General features: G+C 34.3%; 2 protein-coding genes across 4 annotated transcripts in view; both read left to right on the top strand.

The window, feature by feature from the left end:
- The window catches only part of LOC116165424 (SLIT-ROBO Rho GTPase-activating protein 1-like), a 35,641-nt gene extending 22,555 nt beyond the window's left edge, over positions 1-13,086 (top strand). For all 3 annotated transcript variants that reach the window (XM_031479862.1, XM_031479865.1, XM_031479863.1), the window contains exons 4-15: positions 486-707; positions 761-889; positions 937-1,158; positions 1,211-1,486; positions 1,534-1,804; positions 5,608-5,820; positions 5,877-5,982; positions 6,195-6,413; positions 6,662-6,732; positions 6,782-6,962; positions 7,348-7,567; positions 11,132-13,086. In XM_031479862.1, the coding sequence (XP_031335722.1) occupies positions 486-707; positions 761-889; positions 937-1,158; positions 1,211-1,486; positions 1,534-1,804; positions 5,608-5,820; positions 5,877-5,982; positions 6,195-6,413; positions 6,662-6,732; positions 6,782-6,962; positions 7,348-7,567; positions 11,132-11,911 (2,910 nt within the window). In that variant the 3' untranslated portion in view covers positions 11,912-13,086. The remainder of the gene's footprint in view (positions 1-485; positions 708-760; positions 890-936; positions 1,159-1,210; positions 1,487-1,533; positions 1,805-5,607; positions 5,821-5,876; positions 5,983-6,194; positions 6,414-6,661; positions 6,733-6,781; positions 6,963-7,347; positions 7,568-11,131) is intronic.
- A 2,359-nt stretch (positions 13,087-15,445) lies between these two features.
- On the top strand, positions 15,446-19,521 carry LOC116165706 (putative tRNA (cytidine(32)/guanosine(34)-2'-O)-methyltransferase). Its single transcript, XM_031480366.1, has 6 exons — positions 15,446-15,654; positions 15,709-16,062; positions 16,110-16,319; positions 17,822-17,997; positions 18,239-18,612; positions 18,662-19,521. Exons 1-5 carry the CDS (start codon positions 15,534-15,536, stop codon positions 18,596-18,598), a joined length of 1,221 nt encoding a protein of 406 aa, XP_031336226.1. The 5' UTR covers positions 15,446-15,533; the 3' UTR covers positions 18,599-18,612; positions 18,662-19,521.
- The last annotated feature ends 1,172 nt before the right edge of the window (positions 19,522-20,693 follow it).

Below are 20,693 nucleotides of genomic sequence, written 5' to 3'. Positions count from 1 at the left end.
ACTTTATCATTGATAGCACTCAATTTCTGACGCAGGTTTTCCACGTATTCGTTTAGCACAGTTCCTTCTTGGCCAGGTCTTGTACCAAATTTCAAATCACAGGGTAACCGGAGTTCCCTGTCAAACAACACGGAAGTGGGCGTTTTCCGGTAGTTCCCTGCACTGCAGAATGGTTCGCAACCAGAAACTAATGCAGATATTGATCCCAATCACAGCTGGTAGTCGGACACAAGTTTTGACAAGTACTTTCCCATTGTCTACCATTCCGTTGATACAGGCTTTAGAACAGCGTCGTAATTTCTTCTGTGTCAGTTTTTATCACAGCTCCTCCATATGGTTACCATTAGATGTTCAAAAAATTACCGCTACCCCCTTATCTCACTCATATTTTAAGGCGCTTTGGGCTTAGGATTGAGTGGTAGAACACGTGACAGTATAGCAAATTATAAATTTTGAATGTCCTTTTTTACACTAATTATTTTTAGTGCCGTGAGATTGGTTATGAAACTCATGAAGAGATTCTGCGTGTTTTACACGAACTGCATACCACTATGAAAACATATCATAGTTATCAAGCGGAACTTAGGCAAACTGAGGCAAAATTGCGAGCGGCTGAAACTCAGCGAACAAAGTTAGAGCAATCCCTATCACAAGACAAATTGGATCGTTCGAAAAAGTACAAATTGATGGAGAAAGAAGTTATGAAGGTAAAAATTTCACACAACATATTCCTAAGTACTGTTTCATTGCAACTTTTTAGAGGAAAAATAAATATACCGATGCAAAAGTGAAAGCGCTAAAGGCACGAAATGAATACCTCCTATGCTTGGAAGCTTCTAATACGACAATTCATAAGTACTTTGTTGACGATTTATCTGATCTTATAGATGTAAACGTCTTCTCCTTCCCTGCAATTTTCTACATGTATTCTTGTAGTGTATGGATTTCGGTTTTCATAACTGTATTGCACGTGCTCTTTTGATGCATGTCTCTGCAGAGGAAGGTCGTCAGAAGTCGGTGCAAAATGGACTGGACACACTACTAACCTGCATTAATTCTCTAGACTCTAGATTAGATAAACAAAGGTTTTTGGAGTGCAATCACAGCGCCTTTATGATACCAAAAAAATTCGAGTTTCAAAGTCAAAAACCGGAAGACGTAAGCACTTTTACTTTTTGTTCTGTATTATTGCAAAATTATTGATTTTTAGCCTCCCGAACCAGAAATCCAGAAAGTTCTCCATCAAGAAATGGAAACCAGGTTGAACCAACTGCAACAGCGAGTTACATCTTTACGAACGGAATCGGAGGAAGTTTGGAAGACTTTGGAAACGGCCGAATCTACACTACTGGAAATGTTAAATGCGAAAGACTACGATTGCAACGCATACTTTGGCGAAAGTGCTGTCCCCACCAGCAAACCCCCCGAAACTGTATTGATAAAGTTACGTGCGGATAGGCAAGAAACTGAAGATTTTTATTTATCCGTAAGTAGGGTCGCAACATGCGCATTGGTTGCCATGCTGAATTTTAGAAATTTCGAGAATATTTATTGGGGTCAACACGAATTGCGCGATTAGATGCAAAACACGAATATATTAGGCAGTCATTGCTTGCGGATAATTGCGAATCTACAAATACGTTAAAATCGGTCACGAAGGCGCCAAGGAGAAAAAGGATTGGAAGATTGCAGATGAGCGGGCAACCGAAATTGTTTGGGGGTTCTCTTGAGGAGTACTTGGAAGCTACAAATCAAGAAATTCCTTTAATAGTTAAATCTTCAATTAGAGTTATAAATTTGTATGGTGAGTATTTTCAGATACGGTTGCTCTATTCCCACCTTTTTCAACGTCTTCAGAAAAACTATTTGTTTAAAAATCTATTGTCCTTTGAAGACAACTGTTGAATACTTCCAAGTTTTAATAAATGCAATTGAATGACATTTATTGCGAAAACCGATACATAAGACATTGTCAAAGTATTAAACATAACTTACTGCTATTTCTTCGAGCCCCAAATTGCGATTGCTTAAAATTACTAGTATTTTATATCTGAGAAAAACCGCCTTTTCTGTGTCCATGTGGCTTGGCACATGGTCACAGGTGGCTGTATTAGGTACATTTTAAATCTGAGACGGGTACAGATATCGTAATTAATAATATTATTGAAGTGCCGCTTTACTTAAAAACCTTAAATCTGAGACGGGTAAGGAAATCAAATAGTATCATTACTGAAGTGAAGTGCAGCTAAACTTAAATCTGAGAACATAAATCAGTCAAATCTTAAAAGTGACATAGAAGGAGCATCTTTACACCCTACAACTAATATTTCTCACACTGCCACAACAACTCTAAATTAATTTTTTTGTAGTTCTTGACAAGACCAGCTGACATGATGGAAAGCTTAGAGCTGTCTCCATCATTTTTAACAATTTACAGAAAAAAGTATAAATTTACTGAAGTGTTAAGTTTTTCCAAAGCCAAAGATTGGTATTGGACTACTGCAAAATGCAAGTTGTAGATAGTGCTATTACAATTCAAAATAATGTACCACCATCAGGATTACGTCTTCTCTATGCTCTTACCTGTAAACTGAAAGATGGTTCCTTAGATGATCTAGAGATTATCTCAGTGGTAGAGCGTGTAGTATTGCCACCACACCATCATAGAAAAACCTTTTTGTTTTTTTTATTACAAAGTTTTACCATTCAATAATGTTCTTATTTGGTGGGCCGGGTTCCTTATAATAATTAATAATATTTCGGGCACAGTGACCCAAATTACTTAGCTTTAGTAATTGGGTTCTTAACTATGTACAATAATTTATAGGGTACCTTTTTACCACAAAAAAAATCAACAGATCTTAAATACCAATTCCCAATTAACGAATCATGTTGGCCTCTCTTGCGTGGGACCCAGAACCAACTTTTACCATTGTAATATTTTAAATACGTTCCGATTCATACGAACCAACGAATAATAATATGAATCGGTTGGAAGCTTTGCCGGGCTGGTCAATCCTGCACGAAGCGTATTCCAAAAAGCATTAATAATAATATTTATTGGTGGTGTTTATACAGTAAATATTTCCACACGTCACAGTAAGGAAGTATGATTGCCACTTTATTGTTCGGAGCAATCAAACTTGTAGTTCAAATAATCATCAATACTATAGAATGCTTTGGCACCAAGGAACACTGATTGCTTTTCTGAATTGTTGTTCTTCCAGATCCCTGATGTAGTCAGGAAGAGCATTGTTACATTTCTTCATAGAGTAGTTAATGTCTCGTCCTTTTACTGGCACTTGCATTATGCGAATCACTCTATAATTGGGCGACAGCTTGTTGAGGGCCCAGAACAAGAGAGACAATAAATAAATAGTCGGGAAGGGAATTGTATAAAATGCAGAATTTTGTGTGTAAGAAATGAGCAAATAGAATATATTATATTCACAACAAGGAGATATCAGGCAAACCTTCAGGACAAAAACCCCAACACAAATAAAACATCTCAAAATGTACGATAAAAGTCGGTAACCAAATTAAATGCAGTAAATCAACAAGAACGAGACACAAAAGGCATCATAAATAAAACTGGAAAACATGACCATTTAATTCAGTACAAAAACGCATTACACAAATCTACGATCAATTTTGGCAAAGCAACTCTTTAAACAGTAAATTGCATGAACGGTCATTGACAAGAGTATATAATATTCGCCGAATAGGTAAACCGTGCAGCATAGTCAACCAACATACCCTTTCCCTTAAACATTGTGCTTCGTCGGTTTCTTCAAGGAGGAGTAATTTTCAAGTTGCGCATTGAACATATTAATAAGACAGTATAAACATAACAACTCCCACTTAAGAGGTAATTAAAATCATGTTCCGTAAAAAAGGGCCGTAAATTACGATGGTATTTGTTCGTGTTGGGGTTTTATTACTTTAGAATTACCTTATCACAGTATATGAGAAAAGTAGAGTATCTATTTGTGTATGAATTTATCTTAAATTTACAGTGTAATTATTTTTATACTCGACTTCGAACCAAATGTGAGTCTTGATCTTGAGGTTTTTTAAAAGTTTTGTAACTAAATCAAAAATCCGCTCCCAAAACCTTAACCAGTATCATATCTATTCCCGAATATTTTTTCCAATTTCTGGAAAGAACGAAAAAGATTAGTTAGACAAGGATCCGTTTGAATAGAAAGTTAAGTGGTCAATGTCCTTATTAAGAAGAGATTAGAATAAAGCATCATATTACCCCTTTCTTAATTATGATTATGAAAACCATACAAATTTTCAAAGAAACTATTACAAAATCAATATTTAGTTTCCCTTTTTTGACTTTATCTAAACGAAAAACTACGCCAATTTCCTATGCATGAGGATTATACTTTGCACAACTGAATTTTTGTTTATGTCCTTTTATTCAAAAGTATTATTTGTTCCTGTTTATTTCACATTTGTTTGGGTTTAACCAAAAGAATTATTTGCAATATTTTAGTCACATTTGATGCAGAAAGTATAAGTTATAGTACATTTATATTTATATATGTATTTATATTTACTTTATAGCATTATAGCAACAATTTATTGACCGTCAAGTGGTAAATATCTTATCAAAATCGGCCCGTAAAATGTCCCCAAATAAGCCTTCAAAGGATGTGAATGAAATGACTAAACGCGTTTCCCATTTCATTAATAAACAATACCATAATGCAAATGGTTTGCCAAATAAATTAGTAAAAGATGTGCGCAATTGATATCATTAGGGTCAGGTAATTATTAGCTCACGCAAATTCCATGTAATAATATGCACGAACTGCCGGTTAGCTATTGAATATTGAATTATGCGAGACCCTGCGGTATGGTCCTTCTTTAAAAAATGTGATACAATCGCCTGATAATGAAAAAAAACAACATGGTGAAAGATCATCGTGCGACCACCTTGATTGCTTGATTGCCATTACTCCTCCCCAGCTCCTATTAGAATACATTTACCCAATGCTACTTTCTCCCCAAGCTTTGTTATGAAAATCCCCTGGTCTTCGGCATCTGCGCAGAACTGTCGAAATCGAAAATGTAACACGGTTGGTGTATACAGAGCGTATCATATTTTTGTTTCATATGTAAAGCCTAACTGTAGGGGTAGGTTATCACAGTATTTATACTGTTTATACAGGAATATATGTTGAACAATTCTTAGGAAGTTAGTGTAATTTCTATGGGTACTTTTAACAAAAACAAAACAGAGGAACCAGTTCAATGATTCTCTTGTACTACCTCAGACCCTAAAGATGAAGCAATCTGATTGATGGTGCGTGTGGTTATTATCCCATGAAATGAAATAATAATAAGAATAATATAAGATAATCTCAAGGCGCAGTTCAGTCTCCATAGATTGGTTCTTTCACTGAACCTTGATATATGTAACATCTGCAGTACCTACTTTATGTACTTGCCTCCATAAATCTTCAAATGATGTGGTCACATGCACCTTATACAACAATAACGGCAGTTAAAAAATTATAGATCAACCCTTACCTACTGAAAAATATGTTTTTGACCCAATGTGAATTTTTTTTAGTGATATAATTGTTTTAACAGGTTTGCACCACCAGGGAATTTTTCGGGTTTCTGGATCTCAAGTAGAAATAAACAACTTCCGAGAGTGGTTTGAAAGAGGCGAGGACCCTTTAGCGGATATGACAGATGCTTCTGACATAAATAGTGTAGCCGGAGTCTTAAAATTATATTTACGAGAGTTAAGAGAACCACTGTTTCCTATTATTTATTTTGAGCACTTTATGGAATTGGCACGTAAGTTATTGTGTTTCCATTCAAAAATATTGGGTCTAAATGATTTTTGTTTGCAGAATTGGAATCTAGGCGAGATTTTATTTTGAAGATGAGAGAGTTGGTTCAAAGTCTACCAAGAGCTATTATGGTTGTAATGCGTTATCTTTTTGCTTTTTTGAATCAGTAAGTATTGATTTTGATCATTACTGACACCCTTCATTCAATCTTCCATTACACTACATATAACACCATTTAAATTTAATTCGACGTAAACTCACTTTTTCGACACCTTTTGTTACTTAAAATTTAATACAATTTAGTTACAAGGAAAATATAATAAAATCAATATATTTTAAAGATCAAACCATTCACAGTTATGATATTTTTACTTACAGTTTGTCCGAATTTTCCGATGAGAATATGATGGATCCGTATAATTTGGCAATTTGTTTCGGTCCCACCCTTGTTCCCGTACCAGACGATAAGGATCAGGTGCAATATCAAAATCAAGTGAACGAATTAATCAAGAATATAATAATGTTCAATGAGGAGATATTTCCGAACGATGGTGGTATCATTTACGAAAAATACATTTCACCAGAGCCGGAAGATCAGTAAGTCATTTCATCTTTTTGTAATTGTAAATTCCATCAGGTGGTTTGGCAATTTTCTTAATCATAACCAGTTTGATAACTTCAATAGAACAAACGGTCTTTGTTTCTGAGCGGATGTTTTTTATATTTTTTACCAGTAGAGTGTTTTTTTATCTCTTTATGAACCAAGAGGTATCTCATTGTGAGCAACCGGTTAAAGCGATCACCAAGATTGAATACAATTTGTACTGATGAATTTTTCCTTTTAGTGATGTGGGAGATTCACCGTCAGATCATGCGACGGAAGATATAGATTCTGAAGTTTGTCCGTCGGAAGATGGTGAGTATACAGATTGCTTTTGTCCCGTTGTTCTAAAAACTGGTTTCAGATTCTGAGAGTATTGAAGCAACAGCCCAGTTCGATTTTATTGCGAGATCTGATCGCGAATTGTCTCTAAAGAAAGGGGATTTTGTCACTTTATATTCTCAAGTTTCTAATGATTGGTGGAGAGGATCTGTCAATGGACAGGACGGTTTAATTCCCGACAAATACATATCGTTGAAAATGAAGTAAGTGATTATGCTTATTTTTTTCAAATTAAATGAAGTTTAAATGTTGAAGCTTCATCAAAGCAAAATCCACTCTCTTTAACCTTTAACTAACTCTAAACTTTTGTAATCTGACGTAAAAACTATATACTCCATAGTCGCAGATTACCCATAAGGTAGAATAGGTCCGAGTGCCCTAGATAAGTTAATATTTTAAGTTTGAATTTTAATTTTCACATGATATTGTTCTCGATTAGATAGGAGGGTGGGCAGGGTAGTCCCAAGAAACTTGTTAAATTCTCTTTTTTGGTATCAAATAACGAGATTGTTCCTTACAATCTTGTTCGAGTTTAACAATCAGAAGCGTATTAGAATTTTTTATTTATTAATAGAAAGTTTATTTCAGAGACGATGATAGGGAAAAATTGGACAACTTAAAGTCAAGTTCATCTGAAGAGTCGATGCGAACGAGACCCTGTAGTTCGAACGATTCCGTCTTACCTGATAGTTCTCATCCGATAACGGTGGCTCAGAGTTCGCCAGTTGCATGGAAAAGTTCGTTAGACTCGTCAGAGCCTGTGCACAGTAATACCACTTCTTCTGTGTCTATAAATCATTCTAGAGAGGTATTAGAAACTACAGTTTAATTGCACGTATTTTGCAGAAATGCATTTGTTACTATTGGTATTATCTTTATGTGCTTGCTTTGCAATTAAGGACAACTTTTACTGGTTTAAATGTAGCGATAATGGAAATTAAATTTTATATTAATAGAGAATTTATATATTTATGATCTCTGATGTCTTCCAAAATATTATAATTTAATCTAGTTGTATGCGTAATTATAAATGTCTTGATGTGTATGTAATAACACTATTAAATTTATTGTTTTCGTTACAATTATAGTTGTGTTACTGTGGATGTATCGTGTCCTACAACTGCTGTCTGCGTTTCTCCTGCCAATTTGCATGACAGATCGCATGACATTTCTCTTTTGGAATTTACGATTTTTCCAAGAATTGATGTTATGACGCAAAGTATTTGTTGGCAGGTATATGCATGATGCTTGTAACTATAATATTTATTTTAAATTGATGTTTTTAATGTTTCTGCAGTTTTTAAATCAGTTTGTTTGATTTTTAATGAATACTAGGCAAATAAATTGAAGGAAATACAAACACATTATAAATGAAACACGCTGAATAAACGTAGCATAGGCTTTAATTTTTATAAGTTTTTTTTGTTGATTTCATAGTACATTTACTAGACCACAGTCCAAGTCTTCAATTTTAAAGGTGAGCACTTGGTGCATGATATTAGTCTGTTGTGATTGGGCTCTCTGTCTTTTCTGTATACAAACGATTTCTATTCCTTTCACTGTACATAATATTTCTTTTGAAGTAATTTTAACAATGGAAAAATCACAGCACAAGCACATAAATGTTGTGATTTATATGGGCAATAATGTTCTGATGTAATGCATGGTGTGTGATAGGGATTGGCATATTATCTCGATCATCTTTTACCCCATTACTGTATGTCTTGTTTTGAAAACCTTTTGAAGCAGTGGTAATGTGTACCTACACACAACATAGCAAGCACACTACTTTTTACTACTTTTAATAATTGTTGTGGTTATGTGTTGCATGCATCAGATTTATGGGGCGAAACTCGCCCGCTATAATGTGACCAATCCCATCTTTGTCAGTCACTACTACCTACTAATCGAGAAAGGGTATACTAAACAAAGTTATACAAATTCTAAATTACAATTTTAATGCGATATTACACTGTACCGCTTTTTATAGAATAACAGGCGATTATTGTAAGTTAAGTAGGCATACAACTCAAGTGGTATGGTTACTTTATTATACCCTTAGATACTTAAAATGTGAGCGGACTTTCGATTATTTGCGGCGTTTCTGTGTGACTTGGTGAACAATGTTCTATTTGCATATCTCGCACTCTTACTCCTCCTTACATTTATTGGCTCCGGGATTTTTGGAGTAATTATTTGAAATTCCACTTCTTTCTATTAATTGTTCTATTGCAGTCTGTGTTACGAACGTAGAACTCTTGACCGCGGATTCATTAGAATCAATAATTCCGTTTTCTTTTTAATCTACTAGTAAGTAAGTAAGTCAGGTAACCATTTTTCCACGATTTATTCAGTATTACACTGAGCACTTTTGATTTTTTCTCATATTTTTGGTTTTCATTTGATACTTTTAGTAACCTTTTGGGTGTCCTGTGTGTAGTATTGTTTCTCTTTTTATTTCTTCTTTTGTATTTTCTGTTTGTCCATCAGTGCATGTTTTAGTTTTTATTGTGACTATTATGTTTTTGTTTCTACCGGTTTGTTCTGTTCTTTTGATATTTAATTTCCTACTTTCTTGTTTATCATTGTTGCTCAGATTTATCTTGAGGCATGTCTTTAAAAATGTTCTTTATCTGCTTCATTTTCTTGAAGCTCAAAAAATTGGTATCTTTCTTCATGGTGCTATAAAAGTTACACAAGATTTTGCTTCTCGTTGACTTATACCTACTACTCTGTGACTACTTTCCTTGACCAGGCATTGGTATTCCATGGATTACGAATTTTATTAATCGAGAATAAATAATTTAAATTACATTTCTCATTTTCAGATATCACACGAAATGTAGTCCAATTGATTTGAATCACAATAAATTCTAGAAGAGCAGTTTGCAGTCAAGCATTTTTTGTGGTACTTAAACTCTTTAATTGCAGTTTCAACTAAAACCTGCTTTAACATGTGACCCCTGGGAAGTTTAGGCTAATGCAAGATTTTTTGTGATGATTATGATGTTTTCTCTTAAAAAATATTTTAATTATAAAATTCCTTATTGTTGTCTGATTTTGTTGGAGGGCTCGCTAAGTTACATAGCAGCAAAAAATTTGTTTGAAATTTAAAAAAAAAAGAGGATTTCGTAGAACAAATTTTGATTCAATATGTCGGTTACATATTGAAACCGACAACCTGAAAGAATCAGTTTTAGCTAATTACAATTGCGCTTGGAATACCTTTACCCCAATACTTTTTCAATATTCCACGTGGAAATCCACAATTTCAGAAAAAGTTTAAAAAAAAAAATACAAGGTACAAAGTGTTACTTTACTTTTTATAATACAGCTTGCAGATTGAAGTGTACTTTACTTACATTTTCTAAGTGTTGTGTACTTGGTAAACTTTGAAACTTCAGTAGATATTCGTAAGTCGCTGCAAAAATTAATCGTGCACAGTGGACTTTCAATACGCTGTGCTGATTGAGGGGAATACAGCAATAATCAAAGTAATTACTAAAAGTAATGTTTATTTTAATTTTGTCATTCTCATTTATTAAATCGGCAGTACCAAGTTGATTTATTCATTAACTTTCAAATTTGTTATTGTAAATGTATCAATATATGAACCGTTAAAGACATAATGACATCTGAAGTGCTCTGTATTTTTTGTTTTTGCCATTCTGTCTCATTTTCTGATTATATATACTTTACTTTCTTAACTGTTCTCTTTGATTTCTGTTCCAAAGAAGGTGTTTTGCTTACCTTCTCACTTTTCCTTTTTCTTGCTTCGGTTTTCTTTTGTTTACTTTATTTTTACTTTTGCATTAATGATATTGTCTTTCCATCAGTCATCGTGTCATCCCTAAAAAAACATAGTACTTAGTTTTACTACTTTGTTGCTTCACAGGGGGTACAGTTCATTTTTGGTAGATATCTCTTTTGTGTTCACTGCTTTGATTATTAGGTTTTTCTTAGTTCTTCTCATATCTTCTGATAGCTTATCTTATTTTTTCTATTCCCTTTTTCTGCATATTTTTGTTTTTTTTGTTCTTGTTAGTGTGTATCCTTTTCATGTCTTGGAAATGTGTCCCAGTGTGGGATAATTTCCAAAATCATTATATGTTCGAGTTTAGACTGCTTGGGTTTTGGACCTCACACTTAAATTTACCTACTCCAAAAGTTTGTTCTTCACAATATAAAAAGTACTAACAATAACCTCCTGTGTAAATGGGAGTCCACTGTAGTTATCTTGACTTGCAACAACTTATATCATGTAATGAGTATGTCACTTCCCATTCATTCTAAAAGCGCCAATTTTTATGAGAAACGATTTCGTAACCTTGGAGAGGAGTGTACTAACATGAAGTTTATTTCTTTGTTACAGATAGGACATGTACCTTACAAACCAACAGATTTATCTAACACTAAATTAAACACTAGCGGCTCGCTTGACGAAACAATTCTTTTCAATTGCACCTCAAACTTGAACAAAGTTCATCTGTATGAACCCACAACAATAATAAATAGTAAAAACATTGATCACCACCCAACTATTCAGGAACCGGTCATCAATCCATCCATCTCAGTGGAGGAAACAGATTTTGTGGAAATAGATAAATCAGTTGTCAACTTTAGTCAGAACCGCGAACAGTGGCAGCGCCGCGCGAGTTCGCAGACCTCGCTCAAGATCACCCAAACTCTCAAGCAAAATCAGCAACAAACGGAATGCAGGATACAAAGACAAAACCACACACCCGATTTAGTTATGGATTTGCCATTAGTACCTTCCAGTAGCCCCAAACAGTTGACCAAAAAATCCTCAAATCTCTCTGAGAACTCCATGAATGAAGATACAACTTCCTTAAAATCTGTAGAAAGTCCAACCGGACCAGATAGCCCAGATATGCAAACGGCTGCAGAGAGATTTGCAAAACAAAATCAGTGCACTTTGAAGAAAAATACAAAAGTTCATATCACGGACACTGGTAATGTATCGGACAAAGCGGATATCGGCAGTCCTGTAGCCGAGCGTAAAGGCATTGAAGGAAATCGGCCGCAGGTCAAAGCGAAACCTCCCGTGTTAAAGAAACCCAGCTTTTCCGTACCTTTATCCGTTGTCCCTCCCGAACTCTCACACCAAGAACAGCCAGATCTCTCCACATAACCTTTACGCTCAAATTTTTGATTCGTGACCATAGAATTAGTTTATGACAATAAGTCTCACTCGGCTTTATTTTAATGGACAAAGTTTGAGCAAAAAGAAATTATTTTTTTATGATGTGGATTGTTTATGTTTGTTTAATTTTAGCACGGTTTTCTGTACAGTGTAATTTATGCCGCCTATTGGCCGGCCGTCTATTTATGTCTTTAATTTGTCATGTCATAGTGGAACTCCTGTAGACGAGTTAGATTTATTCTAAACAAATCTTTTTGGCTATAAATTGCTCATTTTGTATGTGTGTCGCATGATGTTTAAATTTAATGGTATCTATGTATTCTGTGGTGCCGAAATGTTTCAATTTTGCAGTCGGAGCGCTTTATGCTATCCTTTATTGATGATCATATACAACAGGTGTAATCAAATTGCCATATTTTTTGCTAATTATTGTCTTTTAACATTTACAATTGCATGTATCGATGTAGTTCGTTAGTGTTGTTATCGCCATTCATTATTCAGATATATTAATCAATCATTACTTTGAATCTATACGAATCGATAAAGTGAGAACTGCATTGGGATCAAATTTTAAAGAATACAAAAGCGACAATTTTTTTTAATGTTGAATGAGTAGATTGCTTACTATAACTGCGTTAAAATATGAGACTGAAATAATCGAGAAGTATTCGCTACTTGTATTAGATGATAATTACTTTATTTTCGTTCTTAGATCGTACCTTCTAGTACTCTTCTATTACGTACTTAGTCAAGTTTTATAAAAGTAACTATTTAGATTAATAAATGATAATACTAAAAATCTTTTAGACTGATTCATAATTTGATGTGATGTTCACAATAAGATTTATAATATACTTGTGCATTATTTTCAATTTAGCAAACAAAAAGGTACTTATTACATTATTGTCAGTGTGTTGTATTTTAGATACTGTCAATTTGGTGCCTAATTATCTTTGTTTGTAATTTTAGTAAACAATGCAACGTTATATACATGTATACAAAAATCTAATAGTTTAATTCTTGCCTTACGTACGACTTTCAAGAGAGTGATTTAATCTAAACATAACTTTATTTACTATGGAATGATTCTTTACTAATTCGTGTTTCTTGTATACTTGGTATATAATCATAACATGCTGTGCATATAGATGATACAATGCTATTGTAATTAAACTCAAAGTAATATACTTAATCCTATATACATGCCATCTTTTATACTCCAAGACTGCTAACTTTTCCATTTATCTTTTATTAATAGTATTCGCTAAGGAATATACATGGCGACCCGGGACAAGTTTTTGTGGCTGGGCTACAGTATATTGTTATAAGCTTTAACTGTAGTAATAATATTTTAATAATATTTATTTATTTGCCCAACAGATATACATCCACTTATTGGACAAAGCCATATTACAAAACAAAATACATTTAACAGGGTATGACAAAATTAAAAATAATCAAAGAATAAACATACAAATAAAACTTAATCTTAATATTTTAACTGAATAGAAATAGAATTATATATATATAAAAAAAAGGAGCTGTATCAATATGTGTGCATTAACTAAAAAATAATCATTATCCAACCAAAAACTAAAATACGATATGAAGGAAAATGTATTAACATATCGGCATGAAGCTCTGCAAACACTGCTTATCAATTATCATAAAAAATACGAATAGAATAGGAAGAGAAAAAAAAAAAAAAGGCATTTAATGGACAGAGGCTTAGATTTTGCTGTGCACTTTTTCTATTAAAATAATTTTCAAATTACTCATTTAGTATAGGCAAAAAAGAAAAACTTATAGACTTGGCCAAATGTAGAATTGGATCAGTTGCTAAACATGACATCCTTTCGGTAATGTGGCAAGCATAAAAAAATACTTTTAACAAACGTACTGATTTTTTCGATTTTCGATTATCCTACAAGAAATTAGGAATAGCCCTGATAAATGTGTTAGCTGTTGTGCTGATTGTTAATGAATTTGGACTTATCAGCTAGATATGGGTAATAAATTCAAGTCTGCTATTTAATGAAATTTTTAGTCCATATAAAAAACGATTGTTATTTTTAAATTTGAATGTCATACATAAAAAATAAAAATATCTTCATACCTTATTGGCCCTTGAACGTGTTGGCTGACAGGTGTTCTGACAATAGGATAATAATTACCAGCACGCATTCTCGCATTGTAGAGAATGCAGAAGGCATTCTGGGCTACATTAAACAGCTGGGAAGTGATATTTCAGATATTGGCAATATGCTGGTGGCCAGAACGGTACTTCAATCTGTGGATGACTGTGGTCCAAGTTCACCCAAGTCTAAAATTATCTTCTACGTTTATGTTCAATCACATGTCATTACAAAATTAATTAATTATTTAGTGAGATTCTCCTAGAGTTTTGACTTTAAATACAGGCTTAACAAATTAATAAAATTCATGCAATTTTTTGCGTGGTCCTGATTTGCAGTTGGAATTTTAATATTCAAATTTTCAAAAACTAATTTTGGTTTCGCTATTTTACAATAGCATTACTAGATATGTGCAAACAATTTTGTTCATACCTATGGTATTCGATATTTTAAGCGTCTCTTTCCATAATGAAACGTTTGAGAACTTCGTGCACAAACATTACAGTGGAGTAAATTCGTCGCATAATTCTGACCATGACCAACAATGGCGTAGAACCAGGTGAAATGTATATTTTATTTATTTATTTTATTTTTGATTGGACCAACCCAACCAACTATACTTGATTATTAAGCGGCAGAGAAAAGTGATGCAAGCTTTTTAGAGAAGTCGACGCAGTGTCTGTCTTTACGGTTTATTTGTCTCGCAGTAAAAAGAGCCTATTTGAAGTGAGAAATGGTGAGTGGGTACTGCTTTATATGCAATGAGCTATTAGCGCAGGTCGCAAAGACGTGTTATTAAACAACCTATGACAATAAGGAAACTGTTGAAAATGATTGAATTTTCCAAATTATAAAAAAGCACTTTTGGATGAGCAGGACGGGTTGATATGATTTGGGAAAAATGATGAATTTATGAGGGTTGCGGTAGAGGATTTCCATTACTTGCACTATGCGTATTTGTGTCGGTGAGAGTTAGGGTGTTTGTGTGTGCTAGGTTTAAATTTAAAACTTACTAAAAAGACTGCATGATAGGGAAAAGCTAAAGTTGTGCTCTACTACTGTGTATTATGTGGAAAACCAGCTGTGGCTGAACATGTTACCCTTTGGGCTTGTACCCAACGTATTATTATTGTGTAAACAGAGACAGGTAAACCGACAAGCTGAAAGTATCATTCTATAAAAAGTATATCAGTTTAAATCATTTTTCTGTAAGTATTGAACGACATATTAATTCAAATTAAGTGCAGAATACACGGAACTACAAGTGTCTATCTACCAGTGTAAAATGTTTTTTCCTGATATTACCCACCACATCGATACGCCACTGGTAAATTTAAAATAGTTCCTACTCTTGCCGTCTTTAACATTTCACTGTTGACATAGCATAACCTCAACCTGTCTACTGTGCTGTCTACAACAAACCATGCCATAAGTTAACCCGTAGGTAATAGCTCTGGTAACACTATTTATGAATCATGGGAAAGAGTTCAAAAGATAAAAGAGATGTTTACTACCGTAAAGCAAAGGAGGAGGGTTGGAGGGCACGGAGTGCTTTCAAACTGATACAAATCGACTCCAAATTTAACATTTTCGAGAGTATTTCTTAAACTTAATGATTGTGCCCTTTAAATTGTCAGACTGTAATTTCAGATGTAACTAAAGTCGTAGATCTGTGCGCAGCACCGGGCAGTTGGAGTCAGGTGTTGTCCCGAAAGTTGTACATGGGAGAAAATATTGAATTGAAAACACATTTGAGCAATAAAGAGGCGATAAATATTTTAATGGGGGTGGAAAGTGTGGCAGAGAGTGAAACTTCGGCATCTGTGGCTAAAGGGAAAAATGAAAATGTCAAAATCATTGCGGTCGATTTGCAACCAATGGCCCCTCTGCCGGGTGTCATACAGATTCAAGGTGATATCACGAAATACTCAACTGCGCAAATGATTATGAATCACTTTGAGGGCACAAAATCCGATTTAGTCGTTTGCGATGGTGCACCTGATGGTAATTTGAAAATTTACTAATTTTCTCCTTAAACTAATTTTTTTTAGTAACTGGTCTTCACTCAATGGACATTTATGTGCAGTCTCAACTGCTATTAGGGGCATTACACATTACCTGTAATGTTTTAAAGCCTGGAGGAAACTTTGTTGCGAAAGTTTTTCATCATAAAAACAATGATCTGTTAACGAATCAGTTGCTACTTCTTTTTAAAGATGTTGTTATTGTAAAGCCATCCAGTTCCAGGGTTTCGAGTATAGGTTTGTAAATCACGGTGGCTATTTTAAAACTTCCCATGTCAGATTTGTCCGTGGGAAAATCGTCATATCACTCTGAGTCTTCTGATTGGAAACTGTGATTTGGTTTTAGCATAGATTAAAACAGGTATATCATGGTATGCGAAAATCTGCTGCGTTAAATTTGGATTTCACTACTAAGTGCTTTAAAATAAAAGCGAGCCAAATATTTTCTTTACATAATTTTATAGTCAAGAATATTATGTTATACCGCAATAAAACCATATGGTAGTCATACTCGTGAAGTTATCAATAACAGGACAGCAATAGATTTTGCATATTTCTTGTGCAGTTAGTAATTGCATAATATAACACAAATAGTAGAACGCGTTTGAATTTTCTTAGTTCATATCCTATTTGTGATTGCTCTCACATGGACATGTATTTCGCTCTGGTAGATTGTTAGTGATAGAATTTTTTCTAAGGTAATTTACCCCGACCACGGAGGGGTGCCGCAAGTTCCTTTTAATATTCAGAAGCTAAAGAGGGTTTACTGTGTGAATTTTCATGGCTTTTGAATTGGTCACTGGATCTTCGTCTAGTAGTAGTATGCTGTTGATGTTTCCTTTTTAATAAGTGTTTAATGGGAACACACATAAAACATTGAAAGGTTGCCTGGTACACCTTCAATATCTATACCCTACATAATGCAAGTAGATATGTCTTTCCCAAACGTTCCACTTGCCCTTTATGAGTACTCTTTTTCGACACCCTATCGAATTTAAAGTAAAAAAGGTAAAGAACCTACTTATAGTGAAGGCGACCTTAAGATAGTGGACACTATCATCATAGCAGCATAGCCATCTAACCACCTTTCTGATTTGGAATACCTATCCTGTGAACTAAAAGATCAAAATTTATTTAGATATGCATATATTTTGTAAAAGTTAGAAGCATAAAAAGGGTGAGGGATAATGTACACCCCGTAATGGCTCGATACACTGCTCTGCTTTTCATCTGCCTTGCTTGGATGTCACGTACGAAGTCCTCTATGTGCGGGTAGTGCACCTGTGGTATAACTACATTGCCTTAGCGAGCCATAATGATGTTTTCACGTTTAACGAAATTCCGCTTACATATTTAATTACAATAACTGGCAACTAGATGTCATGTGTAGTCTAGGAGCATTTTCCACACAGAGCTGCGTAGGAAAAGAAGGCCTTTGCATTGATGGGTTAGCTATGTGTACAAATATTCCATTGGCTGTAGTAGAAGTTGAAGGGAGATTCAGGTGGATTAGTACAACCCCTTTGACATCGACCCAGGCACACGCAATGATTTTACATATCCTACTTTCATCATCACCATGCTCTCATTACTTAATTGTTTACCTAAGTATCTTAAAATCTATCATCTCGTTACAATATCTAACGAAAGTTTTAACAAACAAATGGTCGATTTTCCTAGGAAAACTATTTGAGAATGGGAAGTGACAAAAATTTTAATTAATATGTCAATTATTTTAGAAGCATTTGCTGTGTGCTTAAATTACTCTCCTCCTGAAGGATTTGATCCTGTTGCGATTACCCCATTCTTAGATTTTCATAATAAAAATTTTGATTCTTTAATTGGAATCAATAGGATTATAATACCGTTTTTGGTGTGCGGCGATGTGAGCGCTTGGAACGAGACTACTACTGAAGTACTACCCCAAACAAGTCGCCTTTTGATGGAAAACTTGCGTTTTTGTCAAAGTTAGTTTAATTCATTCATTCTTTTTCTATTAAGACATTCATCTTTAATAACAAAATGATGAATCGACAAGGAACATGAACTAATTCAAGACTACTCAAAACCTATTGGTATTTTTCCATCTTTGACAGAAACATTAGCTTCCTTAAGAAAGGAAATTCTGTACAAGTTTGTAACCTTCTAGTTTTTAGACAAATGAAGCACAATTTAAACTCGAAGACACCCCTCCACATTCATTTTTAGCCTACAAACAACAAAGTAAAAGGGAAATAGAGTCTGTGATCCAAGAATGTGAAAAATCTATTCGAACATTTAAGGAAAGTGGTTGCAGTATTTATCAAGGAAGTAAGGATTCTCTTCAGCAGTTTAAACATTACCTAGACAAGCCAAAAAGCATCGACATTTCACATGGCCTTGACGGTACATTCACTTTCAAAAAGCTTCCAGATTATGATTTCGTAGATTTGCATGAAAGGCTTTCGATTTTACAAATGCAAATTTCCAATAATAAATGGGATGGGAAGAGTAAACAACTTATTAACCAAAAATGAATACCTATATAATTGTAACTAAATAATATATGTATAATTTATGTTTCATCATACTTATTGTAGTTTCAGATTATGTTACCTGCTTCAATATTTATTCTTAGTGAGGAGCATGAGACTTTTTCTATTAATTTGGTTCCCACTATACCAAAACTACGTTCACGAAACTGAGCACGTCCAACGTAGGCTTTTAAAGTACCTATGCTGCCGAGAAGATGGATGTTATCCCCCAAGGGGTTTCTCAGTCGACTATGTGTGTGCGGTTTGAACTTTTCCCTCTTAGTACCAGAAGAAAGTGGCTATGTGTTACCTTTCTCTACAAACTTTTGTCCAATGCTGTCGATTGTCCTTCTCTACTAAACAAAATCAGGTTCCGCGTTCCAAGATTGTCGTCAAGATGCGCAGCAACATTCAACCCGTTTAGATGCAAAACTGCTGCGTTACAGAGATCACCAGTTCATTTAGTGTGCTCACTAGTGAACGAATTATCATCCACCACAGATATATTTAATATTAATTTAAACGAACTGTTACAATTCGTAGAATGAAATTTTGTTGTATCTGAGTTGAATTTTTAGATTTGTTTTTTTTGCTTTTTTCTTATTTTGTTTAATGAATAGTTAACGACTCGCAATAACTTTAATATTTTTCTTTTAGATATTGTCCTGTTATAGAATAGGTATTTATTACTTGTTTGGACAATATATATTATTATTATTATTTAACCGAACTACGCCACACGAGCTAGCGGGCATGGAAGTGTGGTTGTTGTTTCTGGGCTTCTTTTAATATAGGTAAATCGATTTCCCTAATACACAAAATCTTCAGGGGATTTATATCGACTTATCTGGTAGAATATGTTAATTTATTTTCCCTACACCATGATGGTAGAAGGGTTTTGATTATAATAAATAATAGCATTACAATTCTTGTTGTATATTCCATATCATGCTGTAAAGTGTAAAGGATCATGCAGGTTGCTTTCAAGTTTGGGCTATGATGTAACTGGAATTCACAGTGATGACTAGGGAATGCAATCCCGCAGCAAAATCTCAATCCCGGTATTTGCGGGATTGTTAGATGTTAATCCCGCGGGATCCCTGTATTTGCGGGATCTCACAAAACTTTAAATAAATTGGCAAATAAGCAATTCTGTGCGGTTAACTTCTGTATTAAAATAAATCGCTAGTATCACAATATTTAACAAAAAAGTACCTTCGGCCTAACTTAGAACTCAAAAAAAACCTTACCTGTAAAGCACAAAAAGTCTTCTAAAGTGCCTCAAAAATCATAGTACATTTTTAACGAAAAAAGTTTAACAATTATTTAAAAAATAATTCGCCGTTATCAGTTTCATTAAAAAAGTAAACAGAGTCGTCCCCTTGGTCGACAAATTCTTCAGTCCCGCGGATCCCGCTCCATTTATGTGCGGGATTAATCTCGCAAAAATGCTGGATCCCGGTATTTCGGGATCCCGCAATCTCGGTATTGCATTCCCTAGTTTCTAGTCTATAACTTTTGATTGAGAAGTCTGATCGAAAAAGTACGAATTGTTTTGGATTCTACGCTCCAAAATTAATAAGAAAAAGTGTTTTCCCGAGAAATTTTGGTGCAGTCGATTTTTGAGCCCCGAAGAAAAAATTGTCTCAGATCGACCCGGAAAAAATATTTTCTTATAGAATGTGGCCTGTAGAATCCATAATTTCAAACAGTTCCAAGGTTGGGATACTAGTTCAAAAGTTACAGCCCTTTGAATTTTCTTTCGAAATTGGTTTCTTTTCTAGTCTGTAACTTTTGATTGAGAAGTCTGATCGAAAAAGTACGAATTGTTTTGGATTCTACGCTCCAAAATTAATAAGAAGAAGTGTTTTCCCGAGAAATTTTGGTGCAGTCGATTTTTGGTAAAAAAGGATAAGGTTGTAGGTACCTCAAGGGAGTGTATACGTGGTCCACTTTTCCTTTTAATGTACAACAATGCTACAAGCACAACATGCCTATTATATTTCAATTTCAGTTCTCTACAGGACAAGCTCAATTACGAAGAACGCAAAGTGACATAATCAAACTTAAACTAAGTAATGTCGTTATACCTAGGTAC

This window comes from Photinus pyralis, unplaced genomic scaffold (genome assembly GCF_008802855.1).
Source record: "Photinus pyralis isolate 1611_PpyrPB1 unplaced genomic scaffold, Ppyr1.3 Ppyr1.4_LG3a, whole genome shotgun sequence".
Classification (NCBI taxonomy): domain Eukaryota; kingdom Metazoa; phylum Arthropoda; class Insecta; order Coleoptera; family Lampyridae; genus Photinus; species Photinus pyralis.
The sequence above is the reverse complement of the archived record's forward strand: the minus strand, read 5'-3'. Positions and strand labels throughout refer to the sequence as shown.

Bases quoted from the DNA above. Each gene is read 5' to 3' on its own strand.
- LOC116165706 (XM_031480366.1), top strand. From the start codon at position 15,534: ATGGGAAAGAGTTCAAAAGATAAAAGAGATGTTTACTACCGTAAAGCA. The intron at 16,063-16,109 runs GTAATTTGAAAA...AATTTTTTTTAG, and splicing joins TTGCGATGGTGCACCTGATG to TAACTGGTCTTCACTCAATG. The intron at 16,320-17,821 runs GTTTGTAAATCA...CAATTATTTTAG, and splicing joins TTCCAGGGTTTCGAGTATAG to AAGCATTTGCTGTGTGCTTA.